The 20,915-nt window shown below is 39.4% G+C and overlaps 1 protein-coding gene across 4 annotated transcripts in view; it reads left to right on the forward strand.

Moving 5' to 3' along the window:
- HECW1 (HECT, C2 and WW domain containing E3 ubiquitin protein ligase 1) overlaps positions 1-20,915 on the forward strand; it is a 273,800-nt gene that overhangs the window by 67,936 nt on the left and 184,949 nt on the right. For 3 of the 4 annotated variants that reach the window (XR_012774309.1, XM_075493692.1, XM_075493693.1), the window contains exon 2: positions 20,015-20,339. Coding sequence is in view for 3 of the 4 variants with exons in the window: in XM_075493692.1 (XP_075349807.1) it covers positions 20,015-20,339 (325 nt within the window). In the remaining variant the exon portion in view is untranslated. Of the gene's footprint in view, positions 1-501; positions 560-20,014; positions 20,340-20,915 lie in introns of all 4 variants that reach the window. The other variant, XM_075493694.1, reaches the window with a different exon arrangement.

Raw genomic sequence — 20,915 nt, forward strand, 5'->3', positions numbered from 1 at the left:
TGAAATTAACTTTGTTGCTTCTGGTCCCCATGAGTATCCAAAGGTATCAATACATTGATGGGAAGCGGAAATACTGTTCGGCTGCTACCCATCTAAGTTCACTCAATGTGAGGGTTCTACAATGAAGCTGAAGATCCACTGATGGTGTCTCTTGTTATATGGAGGCCTCTTGTTTTCTTTCCATTTCTAAGTTAAGTGAATATGATGCTTAATCTTATACAGTCTGAAAAGTTTATTGTAGTTAACACCGTTCTTATTTTTTTCTTTTTTAAACACATGTATTTCAGCGTTGAAGTATATGACAACTTCCAGGTCTACTGGAGCATAATGTAGTACACTGTTAACGTGGGTAAGATACATACTCAGTGCTGAACAGTGAAGCAACTCAATTAAATGTTGGCAAAGACAAACTGGTTTTTGTGGAAAAAACAATGTTTTAAAATGTCGCTTATGTTGGTTATGGGATACATGCTGAGTTAACCTCATTGAACTTTTCCCCAGGAATTGATGCGCTTACAATTGGCGGGTCATTATGCTGCTCCACCTGTGTAGTGTTAAGGTCAGTGTGTTTTTCTGATTATAAAAACCATCCATACCATTCCATTATAAATTCACTACCATTCATATAATGGAATGTGCCAAAGCTCGGAGCTCGTTGCAGCTGCCCCCGGTTCATGTTTAAGATCAAACAAAGCGGTTCAGGTAATTTGAGCACCTTTTCAACAACACATCCAATCAAGCTTCATTTGAAGTGATCTTTTGTTGGTTTTGTTTTGTTTTCTTTTTTGTAACCTGCTAAGCATCCATCTGATGTCAGTGTTGGTTTTGTTTTGTGTGGCCTGCCCAAGATTTCTTATCGAATCAAGACATGGTAATTATAAGATCATAGCAAGGAGGTCCTGGGAGCAGCGAGCAACTGTAACCTGGCAGTTGCACGCATCCACGTGTAGGCAAAGCACAGAATGCATCAACCACTCACCTTCACAAGGCATTTTCTGAAACCTGCAGCTTCTAACCGTGAATTAATTCTGAGTCATCACAACACACAAATCAGCCATCACAGTAGACACTAATGTGTGAGATGCAGAAATGTATGACTGGCACTAACCACTTACTAGGGGGAACATGTGAGATGATGTGCATGCATAACACACTGCTGCTGTATGCATCTTCCTGCACAGCTTAGTCTTTTGAATTGTCATGCGTTATCAAAGAGAGCCAGAATGTTCATTAAAGCTTATCTAGTGTTATTTCTGTCACTGAAATGTTGTTATGGTTGGGGCTTTTGTTTGTGTGTTTGCTTCTATGTTTTTCTTTATTACTAATCATCCAAATAACTTTAATTCTGTGAAGAGTAAGAATTCAGTGAACAGCCATGTGTGTAATAGGTCATTACGTTCTTACAGTTTCATGAGAACGTATCCTTTCTGTGTTAAGTTTTGCACTTTGTAGTAGCCAGTGAGAGCCTCAGGCGCTGGCAGTTTTGCTGGGGGGTATTTTGAGCCTCTCTGCAAATTAAGCAGTGCTGTAATTGCTGAGGAAATACATGCAGCCTCTTGATGATGACAACTGAGAATTTGTGTGACCGTGTCCAACAGCACTCCTCCTTTCACCTCTCCGTAGCTGCAAACTCAGTGGTATTCTACACTAAATGCAATGTGAAACTTTCCCAGATGTATGTGCTATATACAGTGCATACAGCCTCACAAAATGTGGTGAAGAGTCAGGAGAAGACTCTTTGGTGAAGAGTAATCCTTGAATGTTCTAGCTTACAGAAACTGTTCACCACCTGACATTTCACATGACGATAGTTTGAATTTTGCAGCTATTGCATCAGGTAAGTACATCTTCAGAGGTATTTGGCAGTTTCTTTTATTAGTCTGGAAAAAAAATGTATTTCAATTAGTCCACAGTCCAAAATCTAAATGAAATATCCTCCCAAAAAGATGATGCAGGTCATTGTAGGATTGCATGTTTTTTCTCAAGTGAAGAGCCTCAAAAGGAAGGGCATATTTAATAGCAGTAAAGCAGAGTGCATAATACATTTTGCAGCATTTTCAAGTTAATCTGTGGTGATGAATCTTTCCAAGTTTTAAACAAGTGCATCTCTCACTGCTACCTAAGTGTCTTAATGAATTTGGGCCTTTACATATAACACACAGGAGATACTGGAGGTTGTATTAAATACCTCCCACCAAGAATCCTGCCAGAAATAGGTAGCTGACACGACAGCAGGAAGAAAGTAAATTAACTACCTGCTGCAGCATATTCAACTGGCTGTGATGCTTTGTCTCCTCAGGGGAGTCTTCTGTTTAAGATCAGTTTGGTCCTCAGTCTACGTGGACAGCTGTATTCAGATGTACCAAAGTGATGCAAATCTTAACTACTTGTCCCAAAGTGCTGTCTATTAGATGTATCACCTACTTTTTATTGACAAAATTAATTATCTGAAAATGCAGCTTTGGCTTTGTTTCTACCACACTCCTCTATGTATGGAGGAAAAAAAGCAAAGCACTTTTTAAATTGAAGAAAGGCGTTCCTCAGTCCCCTGCCCCACCTCCCCTCTCCTCATCCCCTATGGAAAACATGTTGAACCAAGTTTATAACAATAGTTCCAGCTGTTACTGGACACTTTTTTCTCCTTTATGGTCATTATTAGAAAAAAAAAAAAAAGTTTCTCTCTCAGTCTCAGCATGGACTACTTCAGGAAAAGCAAACCAGATGCACAATTTAGTCTATGGCAATGAACAGTATGTACCTGCAAGGACATTTACTTGACCTTGCAGATAAGCCTTTTGAGTTGCATGTAGGCATTTGAGGTAAGTGCCAGTATTTGTTAGCAGCATGAAGACTTGCTGGGCACAGGGAGTGCAGGACCCTTCCAAATCCTTGGGTAGGCCTAAGCACTATTCACAGCCCTGTGCTTAAGTACCTAATTTAGTTTCTTAAATGAGTTTCCCTACATATACCCTGTGTAGTCGACAGAGTAAAGTCATGCTCCTAGTGGTATTTCACCCTTTTCTCTCCCATAACTGTATAACCAATATAGAGAAGTTAGCCTCATTCAAGTGCCCAAATCTCAATACAGGCTATAAAAGACTGGAATGAAAAGGTAGAAACGCAGCTGAAAAAAAATGTTATGGCACAATCGAAATAAGGTCTCAGTTAGAAAGGAGTTAGTGCTGTAGTATGTGGTGGCTCCTGCAAGTCATTTCTGGCTTTTAGAAGGTCTTCTATAGATGAGACAAAGAACAGCATGTTAACCTTTTGCTTTGGATTTAGTCCTTCATTAGGGAAGAGAGCTTACATCGATACATTGCTTATAAAAATCAGCTTCTGTGCAAGCTTAATGTTATATTTGGTCTTTCTGTGGTCAATATAGCACATGTGCTTTTTGTAGTATGCTGTGTGTTTACATTAAAGACACATTTAAAGTGTAAACACATTTAATGTGTTTACATTAAAGACACATTACATTAAAGACATTAGAAATGTCTGAGGTACTCACATCCCTACCAGGCTGACCAGGTTCTCCATCTTTGCCAGGCTTTCCCTTCAAAGACATAAACATGTATTGAAATAAAATGCTTCGGTGGTGAAGAATTCTTATGGAAATAGTGATACTTATTCCCCATTTTTCAATAAACCAAACTTTCTCTAGAATGCAATCCTTGTGACAAATACCTCAAAGATATCAACCAACTATAATCAATGGAGTTATCTAAACTGAGGTTTTCATTTTGAAAACCAGAGCACAAAAACATGACAAGTCTCAAAGAAACATTGTGCGAATACAGCACAAAATGATCTCCAGTTAACTATTACTGATTCATTGTGCTTAATAACTCCCTTTATTTTAACATTAGAGAAATCCTTTATTTGGAAAACAGATCCTAACTCTCTAAACACTAGAACATTGTATTTAATTAGGAAATTAAATAAAGAAGTAAAGACACTGTGTAAAGACACACAGAATTTTTTTTTTAAAAAAAGGCCTTTAATTAGAGTTTAGCTCATGTAGAGTTCATTGTTTTAATCACACAAGTTACTTGTGGAAAAAAGATTTATTGGTGTTCCTATGCCAAACATTGTTAGTGTAGAGTTGTTACCTGTGGTTTATTTAGGACTCAACATACAGAAACCTTTCAAACATTCTTTTGCAGTGTAGTTCTTGAGCAAAAATAAACAACAAAAAAATCAGTTATAGGAATTGTTTTTTACAAAACAGCAGACATAGGTATAACCTGTACTGAAAGCTATTTCCCAGCCAAAAGCCTTCCCATATAGCCAAAATAAAGCATTTTGCAACCCCTTTGTTTTATTCTGTACCTTATGCACTTGCATTGCCTTTCTTTTTGCTGCTAACCAAAAAGATGTAAAGAGTGTGTTTTGAACTTTGCAACTTTTGTTATATGTTTGTCTTATATGTTTAGCAGAAGAGCCAACAGATCCACCAAAATCCATTCGGGTGCAAAAGGGATGGTGGCTAGCCAACCTGCAAATATGAAAGAAACCCCCCCACTTGTCCTGTAGACAAGTGGCTTAGGCGCTTGGTGGTCCCAGCAAAGGCAGCAGATGGGAAGCAGTGGTAGGAGGAGAGATGGAGCTGCGAACCCGAGCCCTTGCTCTCCTAACGTCTTTTTAATTAGAGTAATATAAATATTGGCTGGGATGATAGTTAGACCTTAATAGAGAAATTAAGCAATAGATTAATTTCTGGCACAATTCCCTCTTCCTGTTTATGTCGGTCCCTGTTTCCAGCACTGGTTTAATTGAAGGAAAAATTCTCTGTATTTGCTTATTATCTGCCAGCCTTGTAAGGGAATAACTATACATTTGGGAAAGCATGAGAGGGGTAAGGGCATCAGCAGAAACAAAGGCATGCGTTAAAAACCAGCACAACCGATTAATGCTATCATTCAGGTTATTAGGAAAAGAGCACTTGCAAGGAAATTTGGTGATAAGTTTGCCATTCTTTCCATTATATCACGGAAGCGGAAGGCTGTGAAGATGGTGCTTTCCATCTAACCTTGAGTATTTAGGAATTTAAAAGAACCCCAAGTGACCCAGTGGGACAGGACCTGCTTCAAAGTCTGTTGAAGTCAACAGGAGTCTTTCCATTGCATCCAAGACATGCGAGATCAGGCCGAGGCTGAATTCCCTTCAGAGGAACTGAAAAGTTTTACATGGATCCATACCTGCATGCACAAGCCCTCGTCTGTACTGGAGAACGGTACATTGATGACATTGGAAACAATGTCTGCACTGCGTGCCTTTGGAGTTTTGATGCCACTCTAAAATCTCTTGTTGCTGTACTGGCTGTTGTCAGCTAGAAACTCATGGGCCTTCAAAAATTCTGAGATAAAAGGCTTTATAATTTCTTTTGGTAAAATACAAATAAGCTTTTAACTTTCAGGATTTCCATACTGGGTACCTACATTGCTTCCATAGTATTTTGCAGCTTTGCCCTCACATGACATGTAGAAATAATTTGGTTTTGACGTGCACAAATATTTTGATTTTACTGGGAAATTTAAGTCTGTTCTCAAAATGTGGTCCGTCTCTTTAAAGCGAACAGAGACACTGGCTGAAAAAAATCCATTATTTTGTGAAATTCTATATGATAAAAGACTCATTAAAATCAATGAATGTTTAATTTTATTAATATTAAACCATTTACAGAGCTAGTTGCATAATAAAAAAATTATTCTGCAAGACACTGGGAAAGCTCTGTCAAATATGTTAACTCTGACTCTTATGTGAATATATACTTCAATTGCTTTGGGAATTTAAAAATGAAAAATATAAATGAGGGGTTTTGTACTTTGCAGTTTAAATTAGTCCATTCTTCCTGACACTAAGTTTTCACCTCTATGAATTTCTTTGCTTCTTGAAGAAAAATTATACACTTGATGCCTCCTTTAACATGGGAGAAAAAATTCACACCAGATTTACTAGTAAGCTGGAAAGCTGTCACAAAATCCATATAGAAAATATAAACGTATTTTGTTTCATTTGTAACTAAAATTTTCCACCAGGATGAGAACGCACTGGACTCTGTATGACAAAATACTAATTAGGAAGAATGGAGCTGGAAAGGGAATAGTGTTGCGTTATATATTAGATCAGGTTCTGTTCCCACTGAAGTCGCTTTGATTAGACTTCTGTAGCGTTTTCGTAATGGCTTTTGAAATACCATAACACCTATTTCTGCAGACCTGTACACATGAGGAAATTCCCTCATGTGAGTAATCAATTAAATCAGTGAGGCTGTGCGTAATTTTTTTTATGGCGTTATCTTCCTGGGCTGATCAGACTTCTCTGATTGCACTTTCTGTCTATCTGTCACTCCCTTACCTAATTACTTTTGAAGCTGTTGGCTAATTTCAAGTGAAACAGAGAGGAGTAGCTTTCTTTGAGATAATTAAGTTTCTACAGGTCTCAGGGGCTGGGGAGAGGAGGGAGACACAAGTTGGGGCTGGGGGAAAGGCACGTAGAGCCCATCCGTCGCCCATCCGTCACCCACCCACTCCAGCAGCCGGGACAGTCACTGGGATTGTCTGTACTTTTGCTTTGGGTGTTTTTTTGCAGAGGAATGGACAGGAAAAAGCTGGGACTTTAGTAGAGGTTTGGTGGTGATGAAGGATAGAGCTCTGCAGGTAAACAGCTTCATTAATTCCACTGCTAACAGGGCTGTTTGTTTTTGTTTCCAGGAATGCTTTCTGAATCAGACCTGAATGTCTTTAATACACAAACATTCGGCTTCTGGTTAAAGGTTAGAAAAATACAGCAATCAAGTTAATTTATCACTAATATTGAGAGAAAAAGTACCAGCAACATTAGTATGTGGCCATTAAGCTAATGTGTTACAAGTGATAAATTTGTCAAATTAGTGTCTTTTCTGTTTGCAGGTCTTACACACAAATGAATTCTTGTGGTGCTTGAGAACCCCGAATAGAAATACCTGTTCAACAGTCAAGTTTTAACCTCATTGACATTCCAGTTTTACTGCCTAAGGTTAAGTTGAATAGCATTTTATCCAGCAAGTAATACCATCAATTTAAAAGTAGCATCTGTGGACCAAAGTGTGCTTCATTGATTTGTGCACAGAATTGGACAGTAGGTAGTTCTCATTGTCCTTAGGAGAACAGAACTGAGTCCCATGCCAAGACATCCAAGCAGGGTATGGCCGCTCACGTGGCCGCAGCCTTGCTGCGTGACAATGTGCGTGTCTCGGACTTTCTTGCGGAACTCAGGTTTAACGCCTGCAGAACGGAATAGTTTTCAAACTTGCTTACTTGTGCAGGCTTCTATAAACACTAATTAATTAAACTGTAGACTTTCATGGCAATGTCCCTGGTGGATTTAGGACACTTCCTTGACGGAGGGGTTGTTACCAGAAAAATAGGTTAAAAAAATTTCTCCTTTAGGCCTTACTTTAAGGGCAGCGTTAAAAACCGTAATTGCTTCTCTTCTATGAGGATTCAATGGCAGCAAAAAAGCATTGGGTTAAATATAACTAACGGTCCTCATTAAAATTAAATTAAACTATGGCTTGAACCTTCATTCAGAACCATTCTTGTGCTTTTGTCTGTAGGTGAGTGAAATATAACTTCTCTGGTCACCTTTGCAGATGTTCTTCCTCTTTGAAAACTCTCATGAGACCTTTTGAACACAGGACCACAAACTCTTTTGAACTGGAGTAAAAGAGAAAAAAATAAATTAGAACCTCATGCAGTAATGCGAGCAGACATACATGCCTGTACATATTATTGTGTGCTACAACATAGTGATATCTAATTATTGTATTACAGGTCTACTAGCAGCGAGGTAAGTATGGGTGAAGTTCAGAAATCATACTGTCACAACGGGACTTGCCCACCTCTATGTGCAGGTCCAGTTTCTCTTGGTGATGGTAGTCAGTGGGGTTTGTGTCTCTTCTATGTTTATATTTGGTTGGAGGAGCCTGCACCAGTTTGCTCTTCTTCGCCTACTTGATCTAGTTCTCCTCCAGTTGTTCTGGGAGGTTTCTGCTTTGAAAATCTGCTTTATGCCCATACTTGTTTTGCAGGGGGGAACTACCAGGCTACCTTTCATCTAACTTTGGCTAGCAGTTCCCCAGAAAACCTTCGACATGTAGCTCAGAATTGTTTTACAATGATCCAGAGGAAAACAGAGTCCCTGAACACAGCTTCTGTTCTCTCATGTAGGAGTATTTTTGTGCCCTAGATAAAGCCACCACATGTTCTCTTTGTAAAATCTGAATCTTGTTCCTCAACTAGAGACTGTAAAACAGAATTACTCATTTCCTCTTGGGATAGTTTGCCCAGTTTCTTTGCTTTCTCATGAATACAATTATAGTAGCAATTTATTATGATTTATACAATCAAAACATAAACAACTTTTAATAAAGATGAAACAGTAAGTAGCAATCTGGTTTGGAGATACGCATCTGAGGCTAGTTTTGCCTGCCCAGGAACAGAGAAATCTCACCCTTTAAACTACGCCTTGTGGGTTCTATCAGTAGTATTAAGTTTTTAATGGTGTCAGGATTATTTTCAAGAATAAAAAATAAAATACTGGATCTGAGGCATTACTAAGCTTAAATCAGTTTTCCTTTACTGTTTTTCAGTGCAAAATAAGAACTTTTGATCCTCAAAACCTTTGTTGTAATAGATTTTTCTTAAAAAAAACAAACCACCAACACTTAATTAACTTTAGATACTTATATTTAAAAAAAATTAATTACAAAAAATACGGGGATGTTGTCATAATCTCCCCAAGAGTATAGAGACATAAGAAGTCAGTCTGTTGAGAATAAGCATGCTTAAATGCGGCAGTCAAACTCTTAATACTTGCAAGCAGTTTTCATTCTGCCCTCCAGTGACATCAGACAAAAAACATGCAGTAATGATGAATATGCTTTGGTGTCTGATGTTCCAGTTTAAATCCATGAGGGGTTTCTTTTCTTTTGAAAATGTGTTGGATTGTATTATAATAATTGCATAGGAAAAAACATTCAGATATCACGGTCTAAAAACATGATTATATTTTAAATTAATCCTAACCCATCAAATGACAGATTTGTTTCTAGGTTTTGAGATCTCATTTTAAGAGTAGTTGCTGTGATCTGAGTCCTAAAATGCAACTTGCTGCTCTACATGTTTGTCGAATGTGTTTTCCAACAGACTAGGTTGTAGCATGGATGAAAACGTTTGAAGTGTTCTAGTTAAAATACAAGCTCTTGATTTTCCAGGTCTGGATTAGCCCTTGTTAACCGCAGCTGTTGACATTTATATGGGTTTTCCTTTGCTTTACAAAGTCACTTTGTTCCACATTAAAGTCAGGAGTTTTGCCTTTAATTTTATCGGAAGCAGGATCAAGCACACTCAACTGGATGGCATGTCTTTATTTGTCTGGAGGTAATATGATAATAACAGGACCTCTGTAGCCAATTAATTTTAAAATGTCACGAAATATTCTAGGCCTTGTTGAAAAGTAGAAGATGGAGCTGAGGGCATGCTCTGAAGCTGGTGTCTGGTTGAGAGACTGGTTTATTGCAATGTTTTGTTGTTGTTTGTAGATCAAAGGAGTGGTTGATGTAGGCATTAATGCTTGACAGCCTGCTAATAATACCTACCTGCTTCAGCCCTGCCTCACTGCCTGAGGAGGTTAAGATGCTGACACTTCAAATCAATTTTCTCTTAAAGAAATACGGATGGGGGGGTAAGAAGCATGACAGGGTGTAAGGGCAACGAATGAAATAGGAGATTTAAAATATTCTCTTTGCTGTGGAGTGGGAGTCAACCACCATGGGCAGCTGGAAGGAACCATGAGTGAAAAGAGCCTCTTTCCATCCCTCCTGGCTTTTGTGTGTTTATTGTCCCCACATGTTAATCAAGTGCCTGTCCTATGGCTGGTACTGCAAGTGATGCCTTGTGCCCTATCCCTTCCTACCTATGAGTGAGGGGAGGGTGGTAATATTGATGAGTGAGGAAGAGGAGATACGCCCTGAGAATAAAAAGGGATGGGGAGGAGAGGAAGATGCATGGTCACCTGGGAATATGGCATGGACTGTGATGTGAGGGACGTGGCACAGATTTAACAGGGACCTTGCTGACAGCCTGGAATAGTGGCAGGCAGGAGGGGAACCGTACACAGCTCTTGCAGGGAATGGTGCTCATGGTGTCGATAGAAATTTTACAGGTCATAGCAATGATGAACATCTTGTGTGTATGTGGATCTGTTTGTGCTGCACACAGGAGTGTCCAGGTAGAAAGGGAAACGTGGGTGGTGGGAATACTACATGGGTAGATCTGAGCTCTGCAGGATAAGTCCTTTGATACATACGCACATGAACCTTTTGTTTGCAAAGATTCGTACTTGTGTCTGAAAGGAGGTTAATATTAAAAACTTCACTTTTGATGTCTGTACTTGGTTGCTTTCTGTTGCCTTTTTTTGTGTGTGTGTGTTTTATATGTAATAAGCTATGCCTGATACCTATATAATACATTAGACAACTCTTTTCTTCTTCTATCTGGTAGCAATATACACTAAAACATCACACAAGCTTTGTTTTTTAGTAAAACAGTTGCCATGGTGGAAGGTATAATACATTCTTAATAGTAGAGAGTGGTGGGATTTTTATAACTCTCACATCATAAGAAATTAAGAGTTTTTTCTGCAAAATTTTTCAGAGGAGTCTTTGGACTCTGGGGAAGAGATATGGGAAATGTGGGACTGCTGCTGAGCAGAGAAATGACTGTATCTGACAGTTCTGGGAAACATACATTACTGGATATCTTTCTGCAAGTCATATTTACGCTACATCATTTCTTTAGTAGTCTCTTAAATTTTGCAAGATGTCTTCACAGCTTTTCCTGTAAACCTCTGCTACATTTACTGGTATTACACTTTTGAAAAGATCGGTACATAAAGTGTACACAGTATACTGAGTATTTTCTTTCATTTTCTCTGCTTTGACTTTCTCTGGATGTACCATCTAGTTTGCAATTTTATAGTTGCCTAGAAAATCAGACTATTCTTAAATAATCAGGTAGTAGTTTAGTATGTTTTTTTAATATGCCTTATGTTTCTATTTCACATGCCTGAATGTACTTACAATACACATTTTCTGCCACTCTCAGAGGTGCTTTGCCAACTTATCTTTATATAATATAAAATCTTATAGCTTGAGAGGTTCATACACAGGTCTGGCTCCTTCCTATCTAACCTAACATGCCTAACCTAGGATCCCAACAGTCATAGACTTCTTAAAAAGGTGATGAAGAGAGGTGGAGCTGAAACCTCTTAATCACATTTTTAAGGGAAAGCCTTACCTGGGTCTCAGTCTTCTTCAGGAGGAGCCTGTCTCTTCCCTCTGAGTACACACAGAGTCTTGGGAACCTGCATTCCTAAATTAGGTGACTCAAGTCTTCAAAGCTTGAGTTGGGTGAATCTGGGCCCCTGTTAGTGCTATTTAAAGACATTGATCTTTTGCATGGACAAAGTACTTGAAGAACTGAAGATGCTGGTTATAAAAATCCATCAGGTAAGAGATTATTATTATTATGTGCTGTGCAGAACCTGAAACAGGGCATCCAACATGGTCAGGGCTTCTCAGTAGGAATAACAGTTGATCTCTTCACAGGAGAGCAGCAATGGTTTTAGCCTGCAGAGGAGAAGAGTGTCCCTGTTCTTACCTCTTCACTCCTAAAACCCCTTCGGAGTAAGCAGTGTTCCTGGGAGACCAGCTGTGCAGTGGACCTGATGAATGCAGTGATGATTCTTAAATAGACTGGTGTGGGGCACGCAGGCTTTTTGGGACAACTCTCTGCTGAGAGTGATGCTTCTCTACTTTAAATAACGGATTAAACCAATACCAGTGCCTGGTACAGAATGATTGCTTTTCTTCTTGCAATGATTGTTGTTCATAAATACTGTCCTTGGGTTTGAAAAGATGAGGAATGGAGATTTTTAGTCTTCAGTGCCACAGTCACTAGGACTGTGTATCTGTGAAACTGGCTTGGTCCATGCTGGCCTTTATGGACATGAGTATGCTTGTTAAGAGAGGGTGTGTTGACCTTCCAACGAATGCTTCATCTTGCACCTCTTGAGAGGTAGTCACTGTCCTGCCTCTGTCTGGTACTGCAGCAGCACTTCTCTGCCTGCTTCTGATGTTTGAAACCAACCAAGTCAAAAATATAAATTTCTTGTTATGTGCATCATAAAGCACCAGCAAAGGCGAGCATTGTGGACTTTGGAGTATTTGATGGTAGCATATGAGCGGATCCTAAGGTTATTTCTTTAATCTTGTCGTGTGGAAAGAACAAGAGTGAAGCTGTGCAGTGTTACCTTAGTTTAAGGTGTTACCATGTTGACCCTTTTATTATTTCCTTACAGTTATCTTTTTGAGATTTTATATTCAGGCCATATTGCATGCTTACCTGTTCTTGTGTACCTGAATATGTCCTTTAAAAACATTGGCAATGTTTTCAGATCTTTTTTTTCTGTAATGGGTAAGTCTGATGGCTGTTTCTTATCCCTTGCTGTGCCAAACCACTGAGACAAGACTGTTTTTCTGCTACTGATTTAAGAGAAATTAAGAAATTAATTTTGTCCTTAGCTACATTCTATTGCAGAAACTTCCCAGTGCTTTATGTAGTGAACTGTGAGTGAATTATCACTGTGTCAATACAAATGTGTTGAATGTAAGATTGTTAATTGCTCTTAGACAGAAGTAGTCTACAGTGTAGAAGCTTGGAGTGATCTCATCTAAAACTGGTAAAATGTCTTTTTTTTTCAGAAACTTGTTTGGTTTATATAACTACAGGGGTACAAATCGTAATTCTTGGAATCATTTAATTGGAAATGTGATGTGTGTATCTTTCAGCATGCTCTCTTCAGTTCATTAGGCAGCACATTTTTACTTGTCCCAGAAAAAGAAGAAAAAAAGCATTGTTAATTTTTTTCCTTTCTTTTTCTGAACTCCAAGAATTTCCCTCCAATCATTGCCCCATATTCCAGCTTCCATCTGTCTGTGCCCAGGAGATTGTTTAAGTGCTCTCAGAAAATATGGACTGCTCTTTATCGTACTTTTTCTTTGTAGGTGCTAAGAGTACCCCTGTTACTGTGCTGCCAGCTTTTGCTGCCTTATGACTAATAGGCCTCCATCAGGAATCGATCCCACCCACTGGCACTGAACCTTGCCGGGTTGACCTTGAGGCCAACTCTTTTTCATTTTGATTCTAATTTGTGCAATGATTTGCACATCACTGAAGCAAAGTCAAATGTAAGAGGATACATTAACATAGCAGTACAGCTATACTGGAAATGCACAAAGGTCAGGAAATGGAAAAATGAACTACCTAATAACATCCATTTGCCCCATTGCTGATGTATAATGGCTTTGATTTCCGATTAGTGTTTATTGTAGGCATAAATATATATATATATAGTGCTGTAGATGTGCAATATTGAGACAAATGCACCTGTAAGTTCTTTAGTGTTATTATGGCATGCATCCCTCTGAAACGTTTGCAGCCTTCATTTCAGTCTTCCCAAGAACAGCAGTTTCATCTATATGCTCTGTAATATCTTGCAGGGAAAAGGGTGTCGGTAGACCATGGAAGGCTGCGACTCCCTCATGCTATTAAATGATTCCTTTGGAGCTCTGAGAAACCGTTCCTGTGCCTCTTAAATAAGTGGCCCAGTCCTACAGAGTTCTCTGTGCTCTCCAAATCCTTTGGCTTCATAGCATTCTCCAGTCCCAAGCTTGATGATTTTCATGTTGGGTTTTGTTTTCAGCAAGTCAGATGCTGAACCACTTGGAGAAGATTTTGTATAGCTCCTTGCACTATAAGGCCTTGTTTACTGATTTGGCTGTATGATTTAAAAATCCTTTTTGTGCTAAGAGTTATACTAGCAATTCTTCCAAAATTCAAATGTCCAAAGGGATTTTTCTCACATGATGATAAACAAATAAATAGCAGTGATAGGTGGGAGTAGGTTGATGGGGGGCAGTTACAATAGCTGAAACTGTAACCTTGATTATAGCTTACTTTTGAAGTATTTCTTCTTACCTCTGCATTGCCTTGCATTTTGTATAGCCAATTGCAGTGCGCCCACAGTGATGGAAAATGCAAATGTTCTCCTGGTTGACAATTTGCTGCACAGGTACCACATGCTGTGTTAAGAGGACTGTCCCTAGGCAAAAAGGAGGAAATCTGTGTACTTTATTTACCTTTTCCTGGCTCAGAGTTTGACAGAGAGGGAGTGGACCTTCCCTGAAAGCTGCTGAGTGGTGGCAGCTAAGGGGTCCTCTGGGCTATCAGATGGGAAAAGATTGAGAGCAGCAGGCCTGCGGTGGGAGTGGAGATGAGAAGGTTGCTGGGAAGAACAGGGAGCAGATCCTGCAACAAGTCTTTAGGGCTATCAAAAGCAGGAGAGTTTGCTCTGAGGAAGGACTTCACGTTGCTGGGTTGAGAGCCAGGGTGGAGGGGAAAGTCCTGCTCTGTTAAGGAGCAGCAGGGAGATTCATTCTCGTGTCTTTTTGCTTTCACCCAGCTCTTTTACTCTTCCACCCAACAGAGCTAAGTTTTCTGTCTTTCAGAACTTACCTGAATCTAATTTATGCTCTAATAAAACAGTTTTACATACTGAAAGCCCTTTCGGTAGGCTCACCTTCAAGTTAAAGGTCTGTCTCAAAGCTCTGGCTTGCAGAGTCCCATCACATCACCTTTCAATGACTGTAGGCACTGTTGCTTTCCTGCTCATCTTTCTGGCCCAGCCTCAGGATTTTGCTCTGGGTGTTCACACCTGGGCTGTGACTAAGTTTTTAAAATCTTCTTATGTTGTCTCTCATCCAGCCAATTAAACCTTTCATACTGGCCATTACTACCTTATATTTCTGTTAGTAAAATATCCTTGTTGACACACATGACCTTACCTTCCTGAAAGCTGGTCAGAAGACTTTTGCTGTGATAACTTATCACTTTCACCAAGCTACCCTAATTTTTATTTTAATCTGTCTTGGCTCCTTGTCTTTTACAAAACACATAAGCCTTGCAAGTGAAGGCTATAAGCTTATCAGGAGAACCCTCATCTCTGGTGGAGCAACCAAGAGACTGACTCCACATCTGATTTGCCTGTGATATCAGACTTGACTACTGGCTTATTACATTTTCAGATGGATAAATGTGCTGTGTCCCAGGCTTCCCATCATACAAAGCTATCACACTGTCTTTCTTGGTACTTGCCCTTGAAATTCGCGTTGTGGTGATGCTTGCAGACATCTGAATGACTACATATGTCTTTCTTTGAGCCCACTGTCATGCTGGCTAATATTTCACCTTGTTGCCGTTAATTTCTTCATCTGCCAATGCTCCCGTGATGGGATGTATTTCAATCATATAGTATCTTTGGTATGGACAGTAAAAGTCCGTTGTACCACCATCTTGACCTACACAAATACATCTTCTCTGACAAAGCAGTAATAGGAGGTAACCGGTGTCAGTCCAAGTATCTAAAAGACAGCTCTTAATTGTCTGAACAGAGAATTGAGTTGGATCCTTGCAGATGCTTAGCTGAGATCTATCTCTGTATTGCTAAAGCATCATGTAGCTTTCTGGCATGATTTAAAATAATCCCAAATAAAAAAAATCCCTAATATTAAGCCCTATAGTTCTCCAGGGGAAGTTGCTGCACAGCAGCTCTGAATCCTTTAGTGAAATTTGGCTAGCAATAATGGTGTGAAGCCTTCCAGCCAGAGGATTCTTCTTGTCTCGGAGAGAGAGGTGGTACGGTTTTCTCAGGTAGCGAAGGAAAAGGCAGTGGTGACAACAGCTCTCTGCTGTCCCAGTGTCAAACAGCAATCAGGCAAGGAGACAGGTGTGAGTGTCAAAGGGAGAGAACATGGGAAGAAAATCTGTGAAATATTTTTTCTTGGTATTTACTGATTACAGATTTTCTATGTGTACATTTTTGAGATTGGTTTTCTTTACAATCAGATCTTGTCTGTCATTTCCTTTTGGCTGCACCTTCCTACTTTCCCTTGTTAGGGATTGCAGTTGCATTGGGGGGAGGAGGGAATACCCTCAATTAATTTTTCTGAGGTTTGTTTTCATTAGATGGACTAAGTGACGTAAATAAGAGGCAAGTTCTGTCCACAGATAATCCTCCAAAAATCTCATTTTGAGTAGGACTTTTATGTGGCTGGTAGATCTCTAGAGACAAAGCTTTCCAGAACTTTGTGAAAATCAGAGGGAGTGCCAGTCAGAGGGGAAAAATGTCCCTTTAGCTAATTTTGCTCAGCACGCTAATATTTTATAGCTAAATACTTGTTGCCATAGCTGTCTGTACACAAAAGGGCTGTTTCTGATATTTTAAAAAACAATTAATTACTAAATTTATTGGAGTAAATGCTTATTTATGCTAGAGTAGCTGACAGCAGTAGAAAACCTATGTGTTTTCCACCAGCAGTGGTATTTGCATTTCTTGACAAGATGTTAATTTAAAAGTTGTCTACTATACAGTAAACTGAAAATTACTTATGTATGTTGTATTACATGTTATGTATGTCCAAATGAGGAATGTAAAGGGAAAGACCTTTACATCTGCTATTCCAGGTGTCAAAAACTAAACTGGACATTGCTGATATAACTGAAATACAGTACATACTTGTCACCTCATTCCTCCTGTCCTAGATAAGTTCAGACATAGGAAATAGCCAAGCAGTGCATCAGTTGCCAATGCAGTATTGGCACCTTCAACTTAGGACAAGCTTGAGCTCACATGTTGAACATATCACATGCATGATGTACTTAAGTGTGGCAAGACAGGTCCTTTTAGGACAAAACCTGATAATCCGAGACAAAAAAGTTAAAAGGTGTGAGGAGAAAACCACCCTTCGTCTTACATGCATGGATGTCCTGATCAGCAAAGGCTCTCCTTACTGCTAACCATATACAGGCAGTGAGGGGAGTGGCTAGGAAAGTGAAGCCTGGGGGTCATTTGGTACAGAGACCATGGGTGGAAACGCCCCTGGAAAGACTGACTGTAGAAGCAGCTGTGGAGTGACTGTTCTGAGCCAGGAACGAAGAGGGATTTGTTTCTGTTGACAACCAAGCTTGATCTGTTGTGCTGTTGAGTCAACATTTGGCTGTTCATTGTTCTTGCTTTATAATTTACACTGTATATTAGAAATGAGAGTGTAGCTTAGTGTGTATAGTGTACACACATCTGCAAAGGGATAGAGAGAATAAATATGAATCTCAAGCCCCTAAAAAAGATTTTTTTTTTTTTTATATACTAGGTATCTATGATGGATCAGATTGCTTCCACAAGACATTGAGAGGATGTCTTTGCAATGTTTTTAAGCCATCTCACTATGGCTGGGACTCTCTCACCAGGGCTTGGAGGCTGCGTGCATGCTTTAGACAGTTGCATGGAAAACATGCAAAGCTGGTAATAAAATGTGGAGTAACTATTTTTCCTAACCTCTTTTCTACTTGTTCATACAGCCATGCTTGTATTTGATGCCATTATTTAATCCAGATAATTATGTGTGACTGTTGTCCCATTTGTTTGGGATTTTTTCAGTTTGGGGATTTTCTTTTTTGCGGATTGATGTTTTTGTGTAGAATCAATGCTGGAAATACAAGAGACTCAGATTTCTGGAGAATGTGGCCTTCTGGGTTGCTTTCAGATTATGCCATTTGTTCCACTGGCATCAACATACAGGAAAATGGGAACTTAGAACATTGTGATGAATTTACCATTTTCATTAAAACTGTTTAAAGTCATGCTGAAGCTGAAAAAATTAAATGTTTAAGTCTAATTTGATTTGACAGTATGCAGTTAATTAATACTCTACATCCATTAACATTCAAAAATGAAAGTATCTGCAGAACCACTACTCCCTGGAGTAATTTGTCACCAGAACTAAAATGTCTGCCTTTGAACTGAAGTAGCTTTTGTAGTGTGCTATGAGTGGAGGAACCCACATTAATGATACAGACTAATCCAGAAGAGTGGGCTTGAAGTTCTTCACATTGCTATCTCACCATTATAAAACCAACAGTAGTTGTCCCGGGTACTGTTGTGACAGCAGATGCCTTCTTTGCTAAGTGACAGAAACTCCCATTGATTTTAAATTACTGACTAGAGTGTGGTAGTTGCGCTTGTCCACAAGTGCTTCCCAGCTTAGAAAATGTTCACGGCATGTGAGACCCTGTTTTTTGATTAAAAAGATGCATTTTCTGTTTACAGGGAATATCAGTCTTTATACTATGAAGGGAACTCTCTTTTCAAACAGTGAATAAATGTAACTGTTAGAGAAGAAGCAGCAAAGACACAATTAAATGCATAGCAAATGCAACAGCATGTACTTCGTTCCCCCACACGCTTCCTTCCTCCTTCCATTCCTGTATCTCTAGTGTAGCCTTTTACATTATTAGCTTCAGTCTTTCCAGCACTTACTATAAGGTGTGGCATTCCTGCTGGAGCTATTTTTGCTTATAAACCCCATTTAATGCAGTAAGTGAGGATTTGGGTCAACGGATTGTAAGCATTGTAGGGCAGTGTCTGCAAAGTGACAGCATATTCTAGGGGTACAAACATGCCAGTTGAATTTTTTTGTTCTCTGTACAGTTTTTGTGCAACAGAATCCTAAGACGCTATAATAGGTCTTTTAATTATTCCACAAAGATTGGTATTAATAAACAAAATATTTTATTTTTTCAGGACATACTGTTCTTCTGTGCTACCATAGCCGTAATAAAGCAAGGTTAAATAACTGCTTGGCTGGACAAAGGAGCTATGATTTTTCTTCCACTTAATTTGTTTGAGTTCAAAAGGATGATTTGACTTCTGATCATGTGAAAAGCATTTCATAGCATACTGCAAAGCTGTCTGGTTTTGTGTCTAACAGACTTGACAGCATGGTTGGCAACAGACGGATAATGGAAGGCTAATGAATAATGAAAAGCTGAGTGATTGAAATAGCAGAGCTGCAGGGAGAGAAGAGGGAAAGCTGGGAAGGAAAATGGAAAAAACAAACAGCACAGAAGTAAGGAATAACCAGTATTTTGATCAGTATCAAAGCATGTCTTCACATCAAAATTTAACCCAGTCATAACTTAAGGATTCTTCATCTACCAACTCACAAGAGCTCTTAACTCATGCATCATGATGCATTTTGTACAAGTCACTCAGCTTGCTTTGAGGAAGGAGGGTAGGTTGGAATTTAAATATTTTTTCAACTGCTAGGATGGTAACTACTCTGCAGTAACCTTCTCGATTCCTATTAATTGGCTGGTGCATTCCCAAATTCCTCCCAGAGCGGGTGTGCATAGTATCTCAAGAGTCTACTGCAAAAAAATGGAGCAGAGCAATAGCATCAGAAGTTATCAGTTGTACTGAGAGACACTGCAACGCTCAGTTTGTATTTACATTTCAGTGAAGACATCTCTATTTTGGTAACAGGATAGTTCCATTTTCATGGCTGTCACTCTTCAGATCTCCAGCAGGGAGGAAGAGCTCTTACTCATTGCTAACCAGTCTCTCCAGATGGGATACGGTCTCTGGGGTGACTGCGCTTTAAGAAAGATTACTCTGTAAATGTAACAAGAATTACTGGGGAAAAGACTTAACTCCGGGTGTCAAAAGTGGGAAGACTGTCTCCTGATGTTAAAGACAATGGCTCTCTAGCAGTTTGATAGTCATGATGTTTGTGTATGGATGCATGCATTAACGTGGAGGAAGCCAGCTACTAATAATTTCCTCACACGCTGCCAGTTGTGGATGAGCTTGGTGGTGCAAGGCTTGCTCTTACACTTGTTTTCATGGTAAGAATTACAGAGTAGGAGTTGAGTTAACACGATGTTTCCTGCTACACCTTTTCAGGCCTCTTTTTTGCAATGCCAAATGGAAAAAGATCTGCTACTTTTCCTGAACTTTGACATCACTGAAAAATGAGTAATACTGTAAATAGTATCCTTTCTTTTTTTCTTCACAGAATCTGTACCAAAACAGGTTCCTGGGCCTGGCAGCCATGGCGTCTCCCTCTAGGAACTCACAAAATCGGCGCCGGTGCAAAGAGCCTCTCAGATACAGCTATAACCCTGAGCAGTTCCATAACATGGACATCAGGAACAATTCCCATGAGACGGTCACTATTCCTAGGTCTACCAGTGACACGGACCTTGTCACTTCAGACAGCCGGTCTACCCTGATGGTCAGCAGCTCCTACTACTCCATCGGGCATTCGCAGGACTTAGTGATATACTGGGATATAAAGGAGGAAGTGGATGCAGGGGACTGGATTGGCATGTATCTCATAGGTAAGTCCCCCTTACCCCTTCCCCTTTGGGTTTCTTGCTGCTTTTTTTAGTTGTAAGCATTAGGGTAATATAGGCTAATGGTAATAATAAGCTGATACAGCTCCATTGAGTATAGTCTTTAAGTGGGTTTATATATTACAAGATTTTTTTCTGCTCCTGAATTTCTGGTTGCAGTCCTGGTGCTCACCTTTTCTTCAGCAGAGATATGAGGAGGCTTTCTGTTGATGGTTTCTTGAAATTTCAAGATATTTGCATTTTAAAGCCATTTGGATTTTGGGAAAATACCTCCTGTATAAAGATAGAATAATATTTTCACAGTTTCCTCTTGCAAGTCCTTGAGTAATCTGTGACAGATGAGAGGTTTTACAAGTCAAGAATATGAATCATTTAAAAACCTTGTGAAACAGAATGCCTTTTTTCTGTATAGCCAAAGGATATTTTGATATGAACAATAATTATAGACTGAGGCAGTCTGGAGTTGTCCCAGAAAGTTTTTCCTTTTTTTTTTTTAGTATTGGAAGCTGTATTCAGCCATGTACATGAGCATATTTTTGGCATCTCCATCTAGTAAATCCA

This window comes from Mycteria americana, chromosome 2 (genome assembly GCF_035582795.1).
Source record: "Mycteria americana isolate JAX WOST 10 ecotype Jacksonville Zoo and Gardens chromosome 2, USCA_MyAme_1.0, whole genome shotgun sequence".
In the NCBI taxonomy this organism is placed as follows: Eukaryota; Metazoa; Chordata; class Aves; order Ciconiiformes; family Ciconiidae; genus Mycteria; species Mycteria americana.